Source organism: Oncorhynchus gorbuscha, unplaced genomic scaffold (assembly GCF_021184085.1).
Source record: "Oncorhynchus gorbuscha isolate QuinsamMale2020 ecotype Even-year unplaced genomic scaffold, OgorEven_v1.0 Un_scaffold_4433, whole genome shotgun sequence".
Lineage (NCBI taxonomy): Eukaryota > Metazoa > Chordata > Actinopteri > Salmoniformes > Salmonidae > Oncorhynchus > Oncorhynchus gorbuscha.
In genome coordinates this window covers 19,405-34,878 of record NW_025748447.1, presented here as the reverse complement: position 1 = coordinate 34,878, position 15,474 = coordinate 19,405, and the positions used below count along the sequence as shown (strand labels likewise).

Below are 15,474 nucleotides of genomic sequence, written 5' to 3'. Positions count from 1 at the left end.
CACTGGGCTAAACAGTAGGCGTCACTGGGCCTAAACAGTAGAGTGATCACTGGGCTAAACAGTAGGGCGTCACTGGGCTAAACAGTAGGGCGTCACTGGGCTAAACAGTAGGGCGTCACTGGGCTAAACAGTAGGGCGTCACTGGGCTAAACAGTGGGGCGTCACTGGTCTAAACAGTTGGGCGTCACTGGGCTCAGGCTAAACAGTGGGCGTCACTGGGCTCAGGCTAATTGTAGGGCGTCACTGGGCTCAGACTAAGCAGTAGGCGATCACTGGGCTCAGACTAAACAGTAGGCGTCACTGGGCAAACAGTAGGGCGTCACTGGGCTAAACAGTAGGGCGTCACTGGGCTAAACAGTAGGGCGTCACTGGGCTAAACGGTAGGCGTCACTGGGCTAAACAGTAGGGCGTCACTGGGCTCTAAACAGTAGGGCGTCACTGGTCTAAACAGTAGGGCGTCACTGGGCTAAACAGTAGGGCGTCACTGGGCTCAGGCTAAACAGTAGGGCGTCCCTGGGCTCAGGCTAAACAGTTGGGCGTCACTGGGCTCAGGCTAAACAGTTGGCGTCACTGGGCTCAGGCTAAACAGTAGGGCGTCACTGGGCTCAGGCTAAACAGTAGGGCGTCACTGGGCTAAACAGTAGGGCGTCACTGGGCTAAACAGTTGGGCGTCACTGGGCTAAACAGTAGGGCGTCACTGGGCTCAGGCTAAACAGTAGGGCGTCACTGGGCTAAACAGTAGGGCGTCACTGGGCTCAGGCTAAACAGTAGGGGCGTCACTGGGCTAAACAGTGGGCGTCATGGTACTAAACAGTAGGCGTCACTGGGCTAAACAGTGCTAAACAGTAGGGCGTCACTGGGTTAAACAGTAGGGCGTCACTGGGCTAAACAGTAGGGCGTCACTGGGCTAAACAGTAGGGTGTCACTGGGCTCAGGCTAAACAGTAGGGCGTCACTGGGCTAAAACAGTAGGGCGTCACTGGGCTCAGGCTAAACAGTAGGGCGTCACTGGGCCCAGGCCAAACAGCTAGAGCGTCACTGGGCCCAGGCCAAAACAGCAGGGCATCACTGGGCTAAACAGTAGGGCGTCACTGGGCTAAACAGTAGGGCGTCACTGGGCTAAACAGTAGGGCGTCACTGGGCTAAACAGTAGGGCGTCACTGGGCTCAGGCTAAACAGTAGGGCGTCACTGGGCTCAGGCTAAACAGTTGGGCGTCACTGGGCTCAGGCTAAACAGTAGGGCGTCACTGGGCTCAGGCTAAACAGTAGAGCGTCACTGGGCTAAACAGTAGGGCGTCACTGGGCTAAACAGTAGGGCGTCACTGGGCTAAACAGTAGGGCGTCACTGGGCTAAACAGTAGGGCGTCACTGGGCTAAACAGTAGGGCGTCACTGGGCTAAACTAGCGTAGGGCGTCAGGGCTCACTGGGCTAAACAGTAGGGCGTCACTGGGCTAAACAGTAGGGCGTCACTGTGGCAGTAGGGCGTCACTGGGCTAAACAGTAGGGCGTCACTGGGCTAAACAGTAGGCGTCACTGGGCTAAACAGTAGGCGTCACTGGGCTAAACAGTAGGGCGTCACTGGTCTGGGCGTCACTGGGCTAAACAGTAGGCGTCACTGGGCTCAGGCTAAACAGTAGGCGTCACTGGGCTCAAAACAGTTGGGCGTCACTGGGCTCAGGCTAAACAGTAGGGCGTCACTGGCTCAGGCTAAACAGTAGGGCGTCACTGGGCTAAACAGTAGGCGTCACTGGGCTAAACAGTAGGGCGTCACTGGGCTAAACAGTACTGGGCTAAACAGTAGGGCGTCACTGGGCTAAACAGTAGGGCGTCACTGGGCTAAACAGTAGGGCGTCACTGGGCTCAGGCTAAACAGTAGGGCGTCACTGGGCTCAGGCTAAACAGTTGGGCGTCACTGGGCTCAGGCAAAACAGTAGGGCGTCACTGGGCTCAGACTAAACAGTAGGGCGTCACTGGGCTAAACAGACTAAACAGTAGGGCGTCACTGGGCTAAACAGACTAAACAGTAGGGCGTCACTGGGCTAAACAGTTGGGCGTCACTGGGCTAAACAGTTGGGCGTCACTGGGCTAAACAGTTGGGCGTCACTGGGCTAAACAGTAGGGCGTCACTGGGCTAAACAGTAGGGCGTCACTGGGCTAAACAGTAGGGCGTCACTGGGCTCAGGCTAAACAGTAGGGCGTCACTGGGCTCAGGCTAAACAGTGGGCTAAACAGTAGGGTGTCACTGGGCTCAGGCTAAACAGTAGGGTGTCACTGGGCTAAACAGTAGGGCGTAAACACTGGAGCTGGGCTAAACAGTTGGGCGTCACTGGGCTGGGCTAAACAGTAGGGCGTCACTGGGCTCAGGCTAAACAGTTGGGCATCAGGGCGTCAGGGCTAAACAGTAGAGCGTCACTGGGCTAAACAGTAGGGGCGTCACTGGGCTAAACAGTAGGGCGTCACTGGGCTAAACAGTAGGGCGTCAGGCTAAACAGTAGGGTGTCACTGGGCTCAGGGTAAACAGTAGGGCGTCACTGGGCTCAGGGTAAACAGTAGGGCGTCACTGGGCTCAGGCTAAACAGTAGGGCGTCACTGGGCTAAACAGTAGGGTGTCACTGGGCTCAGGCTAAACAGTAGGGCGTCACTGGGCTAAACAGTAGAGCGTCACTGGGCTAAACAGTTGGGCGTCACTGGGCTAAACAGTAGGGCGTCACTGGGCTAAACAGTTGGGCGTCACTGGGCTCAGGCTAAGCAGTTGGGCGTCACTGGGCTCAGGCTAAAAGTTGGGCGTCACGGGGTCAGGCTAAAAAGTAGAGCGTCACTGGGCTCAGGCTAAACAGTTGGGTGTCACGGGGTCAGGCTAAACAGTAGGACATCACTGGGCTCAGGTTAAACAGTAGGCGTCACTGGGCTCAGGTTAAACAGTAGGCGTCACTGGGCTAAACATATAGGGCGTCACTGGGCTAAACATATAGGGCGTCACTGGGCTAAACATATAGGGCGTCACTGGGCTAAACATATAGGGCGTCACTGGGCTAAACATATAGGGCGTCACTGGGCTAAACATATAAGCGTCACTGGGCTAAACATATAGGGCGTCACTGGGCTAAACATATAGGGCGTCACTGGGCTCAGGCTAAACAGTAGGGCGTCACTGGGCTGGGCTAAACATATAGGGCGTCACTGGGCTCAGGCTAAACAGTTGGGCGTCACTGGGCTCAGAATAAACAGTAGGGTGTCACTGGGCTCTGGCTAAACAGTAGGGCGTCACTGGGCTCAGGCTAAACAGTTGGGCGTCACTGGGCTAAACAGTTGGGCGTCACTGGGCTCAGAATAAACAGTTGGGCGTCACTGGGCTCAGGCGAAAAAGTTGGGCGTCACTGGGCTCAGGCGAAACAGTTGGGCGTCACTGGGCTCAGGCTAAACAGTTGGGCGTCACTGGGCTCAGGCTAAACAGTAGGCCGTCACTGGGCTCAGGCTAAACAGTAGGCCGTCACTGGGCTCAGGCTAAACAGTAGGGCGTCACTGGGCTCAGGCTAAACAGTTGGGCGTCACTGGGCTCAGGCTAAACAGTAGGGCGTCACTGGGCTCAGGCCAAGGTCTCATTTAGTGTTTCTTACCTTTCAGCTGCTTCTTCAGTGGTTTGTTGGCCTCCAGCCACCTCTGCAAGACAAACTATGTTAATCAAAGACATGATGCTACATTCACCATCTGTTGTGTGCGTTTTAGAGGATTCACTAAGTGTGTGTGTGTGTAGCTACTCACAGGAGAGTGTGTTTGAGCTGTGTTAGTGTAGCTACTCACAGGAGAGTGTGTTTGAGCTGTGTTAGTGTAGCTACTCACAGGAGAGTGTGTTTGAGCTGTGTTAGTGTAGCTACTCACAGGAGAGTGTGTTTGAGTGACGATGGTGGTGTTGGAGTCTCGTAGCTGCAGACTGAAGAAGTGTTTCTCCAGCAGACCCAGCTGGTTACACACCTGCTCCAGCAAAACCTCACCTGCATCCTGCTTCTGAGAGACGCAAAACACACCTTATACCGGGAGTCAGTCAGTCAGTCTGTGTGTGTGTGTGTGTGATATATTGCAGTACAGTGTGTTTTGGTAAAGCCTTTCTAGTGAGTATGTTCTCCAGGTCAAGGTTGTGTATTAAGATCAATGGGAAGCTGAGATCTCCCGGTCTATCATTCCCACTCTACTCAGGACTGTGTGTACTCACGTTGACTGTAAAGGTCTGGATAGTGTTGTCCAGTAGTTGAACCAAACACAGTAGATCAGGTTTGGGCATGTCTGTTACAGCAGGTTACTCAACCTCTTACACACACACACACACACACACACACACACACACACACACACACACACACACACACACACACACACACACACACACACACACACACACACACACACACACACACACGTCTATCAGTGTCCAAAATGTGCACACACAGCAGTATTCTAGAATATTGGACCATTGGCTTTCATACTTTTCTAATTCTCAATGCGGCTCAAGCTATTTCTCCAACTGTCAACACATTCAAATCAATAGAGGGACGCGTATGTGGAGCCGCGTTGGTTGGGAATGTTGGGGTGGTACCCGTTATGGCTGTGTGTTCCCCCCGCGGACTGTGGTCTCAGAGCCGCGTTGGTTGGGAATGTTGGGGAGGTACCCGTTATGGCTATGTGTTCCCCCCTGCAGACAGTGGTCTCAGAGCAGCGTAACTATGTCACAATGGGACGCGGGACTGTCACGTCTCTGTGTCTTTGCACTCTGAATTACGCGTCACTCACTCACACTGACACAACCCTCAGTCCATCTCTCCACAACCTGGGGAGAGAACACACACACATCTTAATGAAACACCTCCAGACTCTGGAAACTGGCAGCGTAGCCTAGTGGTTAGAGTGTTGGACTAGTAACCGGAAGGTTGCGAGTTCAAACCCCCGAGCTGACAAGGTACAAATCTGTCGTTCTGTTCCTGAACAAGGCAGTTAACCCACTGTTCCCAGGCCGTCATTGAAAATAAGAATATGTTCTTAACTGACTTGCCTGGTTAAATAAAGGTTAAAAAAAAATGTAGTTTAGCCCCTCCCTAAGGATGACATTGTCTGCAGTGAACAGCTCCTTTTCTACTTCACACACACACACACAGTGTGTAATTTGTGTGTCTGAAGCAATATCATGCTACAATGAGTAATGCAGTGTGTATGTTGGTAATACATTATTATCTGTCCAGAGTCTGAACATGTCCTTTTTTCCCTGTTCTCTCCTCCGCCCTGTGCAGACTGCTGAATGATAAGAATGTTAAATATTGTCAGAGACAAGCTGGTCCATCCACAGGCCTAGGAACTGATCTCAGATCTACATGCACACACACAAGCTGCAGTGTTGTTTACACACCAGTTCTGCTGGGCATCAACCCACTAACCCATACTTTTAATAACAGCCCTGTGTGTGCTTGTTAATGTAGGCTGAGGGGAGTTGGACAGGTCTTTTTTGTAGGTCTCTCTCACACACACACACACACACACACACACACACACACACACACACACACACACACACACACACACACACACACACACACACACACACACGTTAATGTTTGGACTCACTCTGAATACTTTGAATACATTACAGTGAGTAGAGCACTCTCTCACGCCTGATTTTCCATGATGATAATGACATTCACACCAGTTACTGAGCTGCCTAAACTATTTTAGGACAGAGTTTTTTGCCAAGTCTAGACTGTTGAGTGGGCAGTATTGGTATACAACATTGCCTATTTAAAGTGTGTCAACTAGGCCTGAGATTTGCACCTGGTTGCATTGGCAAACTTGTTTTCAGATGAGCAACGTCATCTCGGTTATCGATTAAACTAGTGTATCGCAATGATTAACACGGAGAATAAGATAACCTACCATATAGTATATTGGACGTTATTTGAAACATACAGCCTCGACGTGAACTTTAAACTAAGTAGGCTCTATGAACGACCAACATAAACGTAGCCTAATGTTATATGTTCTTCTGCTGCTACGCTCAACATGCCATTCAGCAACTTTAACGTTACTTCACTTCAGATATCAAGTTGGTCCTGGAGGATTGTTATGAGAACACAGACAATCTAGCTCGAGAAGATCAGTTAAAATACCTCAGTAGTCCTGGATTTGGGAACTTTGTCATGTCCGTTGATACTACCGCTGTTAAAAACCTTGGAACTGGGCGCGTCGCGCGGGCAGGTGGAGGTAAATATCCGGAAAGAGATATTCCCGCTGCCCCGCCTCTTCACAATGCGCGCTCCCGCCTTGATGGATGCGTGTTCTGGTCCTCAACCACCCCCGCTGTAGCCTACAGCAGATCATATTCTTTCATCAGAGGAAGAAGATATCATGTCATCTATTCACGCAGCCCTACAGAACTGTAGAGTGACACTCTGATTCACCAGAACAAGGGGTGGAATATACTTTGAAAAAAAGCTCAACTTCCAGAGATGTGAAAGTGAAACTCAGTCTAGGTTCTTGGCTGGTCCGCAAAAGAGTGGAGTCCCTCCGGTTTTGTTCATTGGGACTACTTTGGGAACGAATCATTCTTTCCTTCCTTCCTTGAAGTAGCCTATGTTACTTATTCATATGAGAAAATGAATGGTGTCTCAGCATAGCTTCCACATGTCCTATCGTGAGGAGGCTCATCCATGGTCCATTCAGGGGCTCGCACCCTCTCTTAAAGCAGCGTCATCTCCTTGTCTCCTCTCCAATATCTCAATCGTCAAATGACTCCATCTCATTGTCTCTTCTCCTCGTTCATCTGTACTCATCCTTAAAGTCAGATATCTCCAGTTGTTCCATTCCAGGGCAGATGAAGAGAATGAAACCTGTCTAATTACATCCCCAATTAAAATGTGATTTTCTTATCCGATCGAGACAATCACATTACTATCAATGTACCGGTCTGTGTCCTAACAGAATATGTTGTAATCCATTGTCAAACAGCCTGTAATTTACTCCCATAGAACCTCTCTGGGGTCCTGCTGCCATCTACAGGGAAGACGAGGTACTGCTGAAGCGGGTGTTCGTTTTTTTTTTCAATTCGTGGCGAATTAATTTGTGTAGACAACCAGGTGAGGGGAGATCCTAACTAATCAATGGCGTTAATTGATCAATCAAGTACAAGGGAGGAGCAAAAATCCACTGACACTCTGGCCCACCTAGGACAAGGGTGGGCAAACGTTTTGGTTCGAGGGCCGCACAGATTTTTGGGGGGACTGATTTGTTTGTCAAAATCAATTTGCAGGCCAGAAAAGGGGGAGTTATTTGACAATATATAGTGTAGGTCCATTATAATTTATATAAATATAGAGTATATAAATATATAGTGTAGGTCCATTATAATTTATATAAATATATATTGTTGATCCATTATAATTTATATAAATATATAGTGTAGGTCCATTATAATGCAAGCATGTGTTTTCTAAATGGCCAATGAGAGGAAGGTTAAATGTCAGAGGTCATAGATCAGGTCAATGTTGAGTGTAAATCGACAGTTGTCATTCCTCCTCAGACAGGTCTATATAGCCTACAGTCTGTAGTGACTCTGAACAGAGTGTACCTGTATCTGGACCAAAGCAGATTAAGTCTGACCTTGACCTTTGTATCTTCCTGGGGTAGTTTGGAAAACCGCATGGTCTGACTGTCACGCCCTGACCTTAGAGATCCACATTTATTCTCTATGTTTGGTTAGGGCAGGGTGTGACTCGGGTAGGAAAATCTATGTTTTCTATTTTTTTATTGTTTTGCAGTGTGGTTCCCAATCAGAGGCAGCTGTCTATCGGGGTCTCTGATTGGGGATCAAAAATGAGTTGTGATTTTCCGTTTAGGTTTTGTGGGGGTGTTATTTTCTGTTTAGTGTCTGTGCCTGACGGAACTGTTCGTTTTCGGATTTGTTATTATTATTTTTTGAGTGTTTCTTGTAAATAAATATCATGAACACTTTCCACGCTGCGCTTTGGTCCACTCTCCTTTCTACCGACGACGAGCGTTACAGAACACCCCACCAAAGAAGGACCAAGCAGCGTGGCCAGGAGGACTGGACATGGGAGGAAATACTGGAGGGGGAAGGACCCTGGACACGGGCTGGGGAGTATCGCCGTCCAAGGGAGCAGATGGAGGCAGCGAGAGCGGAACGGCGACTATACGAAGAGTTAGCTCAACGACGGAAGCACAAGAGGCAGCCCCCGCAATTTCTTTTTGGAGGCGGCACACGGGGAGATTGGCGGAGGTAAGGTTTAGACCTGAGCCAACTCCCCGTGCTTACCGTGGGGAGCATGTGACTGGTCACACACACACACACATTCCACAAAGCAGTAGCATTGTCTGTCCATGCATAGCTCTTACAAAGTTTTAGGTTTTCCATTGATAGGAGCGTTGATTCGACAATACACCTGGGGCCCGCGGGAGCCCCTGTCAGGATTTCGTGGATGAGTGACTTGAACCCAATGCCCACACAATAATGTTGCCTACAGAGGTGCCTTGGACTCAATTAGGCCTACGTCAGAGAGGTCTTTTGACAGGAGCGCGTGTGGGATTGTTGTAAATAGCCTGCTTGCCGAGCGCGCTGTCAGTGGTGCTGAAATCTTCAAACCGCAGCCACCAGAGTTAAAGAACATGTAGTTACAACTATGTGTTTTCATATTCTCGTGCTTGAATGCTCGGTGGCCTAACACATTTTCTCACCAACTGCTATAATGCGTTATTATGGGGTTATAAAGCATTGTCAATAACAGGTACACTACATGACTAAAAGTATGTGGCCACCTGCTCCTCGAAGATCTCATTCCAAAATCATGGACATTAATATGGAGTTGGTCCTGCATTTGCTTCTATAATAGCCTCCACTCTTCTGGGAAGACGTTCTACTATATGTTGGAAAATTTCTGCTGGGACTTGCTTCCATTCAGCCACAAGAGCATTAGTGAGGTTGGGCACTGATGTTGGGCAATTAGGCCTGGCTCACAGTCAGCATTCTAATTCATCCCAAAGGTGTTCAATAGGGTTGAGGTCGGGGCTCTGTGCAGGCCAGTCAAGTTCTTCCACACCGATCTCGACAAACCATTTCTGTATGGACCTCGCTTTGGGCACGGAGGCATTGTCATGCTGAAACAGGAATAGGGCTTTCCTCAAACTGTTGCCACAAAGTTGGAAGCACAGAATCGTCTAGAATATTATTGTATGCTGTCGTGTTAAGATTTCCCTTTGCTAGAACTAAGGGGCCTAGCCCGAACCATGAAAAACAGCCCCACAACATTATGCCTCCTCCACCAAACTTTACAGTTGGCACTATGCATTGGCGCAGGTAGTGTTCTCCTGGCATCTGCCAAACCCAGATTTGTTCGTTGCACTGCCAGATGGTGAAGCATGATTCATCACTCCAGAGAATGTTTCCAAGGCTCCAGAATCCAATGGCGGTGAGCTTTACACCACTCCAGCTGATGCTTGGCATTGGGCATGGTGATCTTATGTTTGTGAGGCTGCTCGGCCATGGAAACCCAGCTCCGGACGAACAGTTCTTGTGCTGATGTTGCTTCCAGAGGCAGTTTGGAAATCGGTAATGAGTGTTGCAACCGAGGACAGATGATTTTTACGTGCTACACGCTTCAGCACTCGGTGGTCCCGTTCTTTGAGCTTGTGTGGCCTACCACTTCGCGGCTGAGCCGTTGTTGCTCCTAGACGTTTCCACTTCACAATAACAGTCCTTACAGTTGACCGGGGCAGCTCTAGCAGGGCAGAAATTTGATGAACTGACTTGTTGGAAAGGTGGCATCCATTCTATTTCCATTCCATTATATTCATTATCTATTACATTTACATTTAAGTCATTTCAGACGCTCTTATCCAGAGCGACTTACAAATTGGTGCATTCACCTTATGACATCCAGTGGAACAGTCACTTTACAATAGTGCATCTAAATCTTAAAGGGGGGGGGGAGAGGGATTACTTATCCTATCCTAGGTATTCCTTAAAGGTATTCCTATCCTAGGTATTCACTCTCTCCCTCTCTCCTTCCAGCAGAGACGTGATGGTAGAGAGGTTGTTGCTGAAGGGACTGCGAGGGCATGTCTGTGGGTGGGACTATGGAAACCTTCTGTGGAACCCCTGAGTATCTGGCGCCAGAGGTGCTGTTAGGCCACAACAGCTGTGGACTGGTGGGGGCTGGGGAGTGCACTTTATGAGATACTTCAAGGACTGGTGAGTGTTTCTCTTTCTCTTCTCTTTCAGCTACTTTTCAACTAGCATATTTTATCCACTGCACACTTATCTTGCTCCCTATTTCTTATTTTCTTTCTCGCTGTTCCTCAGCCCCCCCGTTCTACAGTCGCAGTAAAGCAGAGATGTTTGAGAACATCCTTCACGCCCCACTGCAGCTCCATAGAAGTGTGTCCCAGTCTGCACGGACTCTGCTGCAGAGCCTGCTGGAGAGAGACTGTACCAAACGCCTTTGGGGGGGGGGGGGGGGGCATGACCTTGTAAGCACCCCCCAGTACCCCACCTGGCAGAGTGCTGACACATGCTTGCAAGACCACATACTCACTCGCACCCATACACACATTGACGTGCTGTCTCACTTTGTTTGTTGACTGAGCTGCAGGGCTACACCTTCTTCCTGTCCATCAACTGGGATGACCTGCTAGCCAGGAAAGTCCCTCCCCCATCCATTCCCAACCTGGTGAGCGTGTGTGTTTTATAGGGGCTATGGGTCAGTTTGGATCTGTGACTACCTGAATGTGTCTCTGGTCACGCGTTCCCTCCCCCCTCTCTTTCATTCTGGTCCGTGTGATATGCTGTATTTTGACCCGGAGTTCACGCTTCTTCCAGCCCCCGCCTCCCTCGGTTTGAGTGACATGTTGGGAGACGTGGTCAATGGAGCCTTCCCAGGGTTCTCCTATATGTCTCCGGCTGAGGTTGGAGTCACAGAGCCCTGATATCATTCTAATATTATTTGTGTTTTGAATAAATTAAAATGCATTTATCAGATTGTTTATCTCACAGAGAACGGAGGCTCAGGCCGGGTTAGAACCAGTGGTTAAATTGAACCGGAGCTACCTGGAGTCAGCCTCCTGTACCTTGGGTCAAAGGGAGAAAAAGGTGGAGCCTAGCTTCATCACATTACGGGTCAAAGAGAAAAGTAGGATTAGGGTAAGGGTTGAGGTTAGGTAAGGCTTGTGGTTGAGGTTAGGGGTAAGGGTTGTGGTTAAAGTTAGGGTACCGGTTGTGGTTAAAGTTAGGGTACCGGTTGTGGTTAGGCTTAAACCAGGATGTGATAAGAAAAAGTGTGTGTGTGTGTGTAGAGCCAGCCCAGATGTGAGGTTACAGCTAGTATAATACTTTAATACTAAGATGATCAATTACATGATTAACATTGTCTGACATAAGATTAACATTCAATTACATACTACAGATATTACATACTACAGATATGACATATAAGAGCTGTTTCCTGGACTCAAAAGCTTGCTCATTGGAGAATCACTTGGCTCAATTGGTGTCTGGGAAGCCAGTCCAACAGAAACAAAGTGCAACAATCAAACAGATAACCAAGTCAACAGGAACATTTGGTTTCCCTCCATTTCCACCGGACTGACTGCAGACTGTGTGTGTGTGTGTGTGTGTGTGTGTGTGTGTGTGTGTGTGTGTGTGTGTGTGTGTGTGTGTGTGTGTGTACTCAGTAGCTGTTGAAGGTGGGGTAACTCTGGTCACTCTGGCAGGTGAAGTAAGCTATCAGCTGACCGTTACAGATCATCAGAAACAACCCGCTGCCTTCAAACAAAACACACACACACACACACACACACACACACACACACACACACACACACACACACACACACACACACACACACACACACACACACACACACACACACACACACACACACACACATAAAACCATTAATAAAGAAGAGACAACCAATTTCTTGTCTCTAACTCCTCAGAAGATTTCACACAATAAAACAGAACATGTGAGGGTGAGGTACAGGTCTTACCAAGGGCCAGCCACCACTGCCATACCAAGGGAAACTCCAACATCACTGAAACACACACATTAAAAACAGGAAATATGCCACAGAACTAAGGATGGGGAGTGTACATCGTATTGCTTTAGAGCTAGACCCATCTAATCCTTACACATGAGGAAGGGGAATTAAAGAAGACCATGGGATAGGGTCAATATATGTGTCTTGTTTTGGGCCGAGCTGCTTCTCAACTCTAACCCTACTTCCCATCCTGTAATGATGTTATCCAAGCTGGCCCTGAGCACTCTGATCTGCCAGCAAGGGATTATTCTGAGTTAAGCCAGTGTGTGTGTGTGAGTTCAGGCATGTGTATGCATTTCTCTGTGTATGTGTGTGTGTCTCACCCAGGCTGGTGAGCAGTACGTGCAGTAGTGTGACTGTGAGAGCGTAGTCCCAGACCCATCTCCTCACCACGGCTGCAAACAGCAGACCACTGCAGAAATAGGTCAACTCCATGGACAGCAGGTTCACTGGAACAACAATATAAGACCTTAAACATATGTAGAGGACATGCATGCGCGCACACACACTACCATACACATCTTCACTCACCCAGGTATTTGGAGTTGGACTCCAAATTGGTTGGTTCAGTCTTAAAGTCAAAGGGAATAAGTCCATCAAAGTGATCCAACCTGAATGCAAACAGAAGAGCAGCAGATAAAACAAACAAACAAACATGATATTCAAAAGGAGGAGCAAGGAGGGAACCAGGGTGGTTGAAACTGACTGTCATTCCAATCAATGAAAACAGACCAATAGTTGCTGTGTATTCCACGAATCCCCCCTCCTCACTTCTGTCACCTGGTGTAAAAGTGTAACTTTTGACCGTCCCCTCGCCCATACCCGGGCGCGAACCAAGGACCCTCTGCACAAATCAACAACAGTCACACACGAAGCATCGTTACCCATCGCTCCACAAAAGCCGCGGCTCTTGCAGAGCAAGGGGAACTACTACAAGGTCTCAGAGAAAGTGAGGACACCGATTGAAACGCTATTTAGCGCGCACCGCTAACTAAACTAGCCGTTTGACATCCGTTACACTGGCACCAGGTTTATAGAAGCCACGTGAGGACAGCTCACCGTTCAAGCAAGGTCACTTACCCAATAACCACACGTGAACGCAGAGAGAGTAAAAGAAAAGTGTCGCACCTGAACGCGCCGAAACACACACTCCCAATCATGTAGTAGAGAGAGTAGAATATGACGAGGCATAGCAGCAGGTGCACAAGCACTGTCTGAGGAGAGAGATCGAGAGAAAGAGAGAGTGAAAGAGAGAAAGAGATTGAGAGATAGTCAGAGTCATTCATCCCAATAATAATATATCACATATCATAGACCTAGGCTACACTCAAATCAGCCGCCAAGACACTGTAGCAAAGCCGTGACAGCACTGTCAACTGAACGTGGATCATTCAGCAGGTGTAAAAGCTCCCATGGCAGAACTCCAACAGACTCTGCAGGGGATGCGCACTGCGGGGGAGCAGCAGAGGACAGAAGACCTTCATTTGCACAGTGATCATTATCTGTTGCTTTTGCCATTCACGATAAATGAAATATCAGTCGCTGAATATAAATGATAGGCTGATAGTTTATGTTTCATAGTCGCCAACAACGACACCTGATGATTTCGTATTTTATTATAACAGCGTCCATATCTGACCCACGGCTGCCCGGGTGGCACATAATTCGATTTTTTTCTGAGTGAAAAATCAGAGTAAACAGTCCTCTTACCCTCGTGTCGGCCACTTTACCCCTGAAGGCCATCTCATGGTTTGCATCTGTCGTTCTTCTGATGTTGAGAATAATGTATGTGACTGGGCAACTGAGATGCTACAGTGTAATCCGTAAGAAAACAGCATTATTACTGCCATCTAGCGGTAGCGACTGGGAAAAGCAGGCTTATTTATAGTCGACACTGCCATTGAAGGTCTGCATCTCATGCCAAATAAGACTACAGTAGCCTCTTCCAGTCCAACGTTTCACTTGTAATAAGAACAGTATGGATGTCTTATTAATTAACCCTTAAAATAGCAAAGTCAGAGAGCTTCTATTCCGGACGTCTGGTCTGATTGGTCATAGATAACAAACATGAAAATGCATCACGTTTTACAATTAAAAAGCATTCAGAGTTTATAGGCCTTGTTGTAATCAATACTACGGTCTAACTACTGTAGACCTATTTGGCGTCTGGATTTGACTGTTCTTATTTTTTTGCTAAATTACTGGTTGGAAGTGTGGCCAAGTTCATACAACAGCTAGAAATTGGGATTATGATTAGTCTACTGTCATCTTTCTTTTAACATATGGAGACAATATTGACTGGTGGTGACGTAAAGAGTTATTGACAGCATACAGCGACATGACCACAATGGAAATCGCGCGCCACGCCAAACAGACTCTGCACGCCCCTGCGCTCCGATTTGATGCTCTCTGAGATTCTGAAATTAAGAGGAAGAAAGACTAGTCCCAAGGCATGAATACAATATTTAATAACCGATATGTCCACTCTAAGCGTCCGCCTTGCTGTACCTATTGATCATCGATAGTTGTGTGCTCAAGTTTACCAAGATCCAAAGTTGTCAGGCAGCGTTCGTTGAACGCATGCGCATTGCATCCACTATCCAGCTCAAAATAAGAGTTAAAACAGAAACGAGGTGAGTTCCATAATTTTCAAACAATATAATCGCTGTTATACATTACATGTTGCAAATAACAACAGTAATCGAAAAGGCATCGTTCGTTTTATAATTTGCACCGGTTCTTATTATTTGTACTGTGATTTAAAACCGTAAAGATAAATCGGAGAGTCAAGTTTCTATTGAAGAAATTAAAAGCAAGCAATTCTATATTTTAGCCTTGAACAAATAAGGCAGTGTAGGGCGGTTATTTACTTATTCATACCAAGTAATGTGGAAGTCCGTTCCTAAGCATTTTCTAACGTTCAAGACATGGAAACTTATTTATTACTGGTTGTCCTTACTTCGCTACACCAAGCCAAAATGCTAGTCCCGGTTCCTAGCCGTCTAGCTACCAGTTTGAATTGAACCGTAGTGACGCTTTGCTAGCCAGAAGCGGTTAGCAAGCTAGCTGGCAGCTAGCTGGCTGACATTCCGAGACAAGGGGAAAGTAAAGAAAATGGCCATGATGAGGGAAAACACTAACCTATGAAATTGCAGGGTATACATTTGGTTTTATTTGACAGACACGGCCCTGTATTATATGTTTCAATAAATAACTTGAGTCATTTACATAGTTTTAACGTGTTGGTGGCCTCTTCCTTTGCTCCGCCATTTTGTATAAGACGAATGATAATCATGGGCGCACGTACACTTTATTTATGGTCGAATAAATTCAAGGTTTAAACTTGGGAACGTAAACTGACAGCTGTTGAACAGCACACTTGAT

General features: G+C 47.8%; 2 protein-coding genes across 4 annotated transcripts; both read right to left on the bottom strand.

Moving 5' to 3' along the window:
• Nucleotides 1-3,617: 3,617 nt before the first annotated feature.
• On the bottom strand, nt 3,618-6,022 carry LOC124028557 (tyrosine-protein phosphatase non-receptor type 4-like; the record flags this gene model as incomplete). Its single annotated transcript, XM_046340599.1, has 3 exons — nt 4,211-6,022; nt 3,880-4,005; nt 3,618-3,660 (listed from the first exon to the last, which is right to left on the bottom strand). Coding segments are annotated over exons 1-3 (238 nt in total), but the record flags the coding sequence as incomplete, so codon positions are not given.
• Nucleotides 6,023-11,297: 5,275 nt separating this feature from the next.
• On the bottom strand, nt 11,298-13,926 carry LOC124028558 (transmembrane protein 244-like). 3 transcript variants are annotated; one of them, XM_046340600.1, is made up of 7 exons: nt 13,801-13,898; nt 13,171-13,304; nt 12,622-12,701; nt 12,414-12,539; nt 12,040-12,084; nt 11,716-11,812; nt 11,298-11,677 (listed from the first exon to the last, which is right to left on the bottom strand). In XM_046340600.1, the coding sequence occupies exons 1-6, from the start codon at nt 13,831-13,833 to the stop codon at nt 11,718-11,720; spliced, it is 513 nt and encodes a 170-aa protein (XP_046196556.1). In that variant the 5' UTR covers nt 13,834-13,898; the 3' UTR covers nt 11,298-11,677; nt 11,716-11,717. The 3 variants fall into 3 exon arrangements, with proteins under 3 accessions (XP_046196556.1, XP_046196558.1, XP_046196557.1); XM_046340601.1 differs by having other exon boundaries at nt 11,301-11,812; nt 13,219-13,304; XM_046340602.1 differs by lacking the exon at nt 13,171-13,304 and having other exon boundaries at nt 11,299-11,812; nt 13,801-13,926.
• Nucleotides 13,927-15,474: the final 1,548 nt, after the last annotated feature.

What these genes read in the sequence shown, in the direction of transcription:
- LOC124028558 (XM_046340600.1), bottom strand. Translation starts at nt 13,833, where the DNA reads ATGGCCTTCAGGGGTAAAGTGGCCGACACGAGG. An exon ending in CGTACTGCTCACCAGCCTGG is followed by an intron (nt 12,085 to 12,413) that starts GTGAGACACACA and finishes TGTGTGTTTCAG; the next exon opens with TGATGTTGGAGTTTCCCTTG. An exon ending in GCAGTGGTGGCTGGCCCTTG is followed by an intron (nt 11,813 to 12,039) that starts GTAAGACCTGTA and finishes TTTTGTTTGAAG; the next exon opens with GCAGCGGGTTGTTTCTGATG.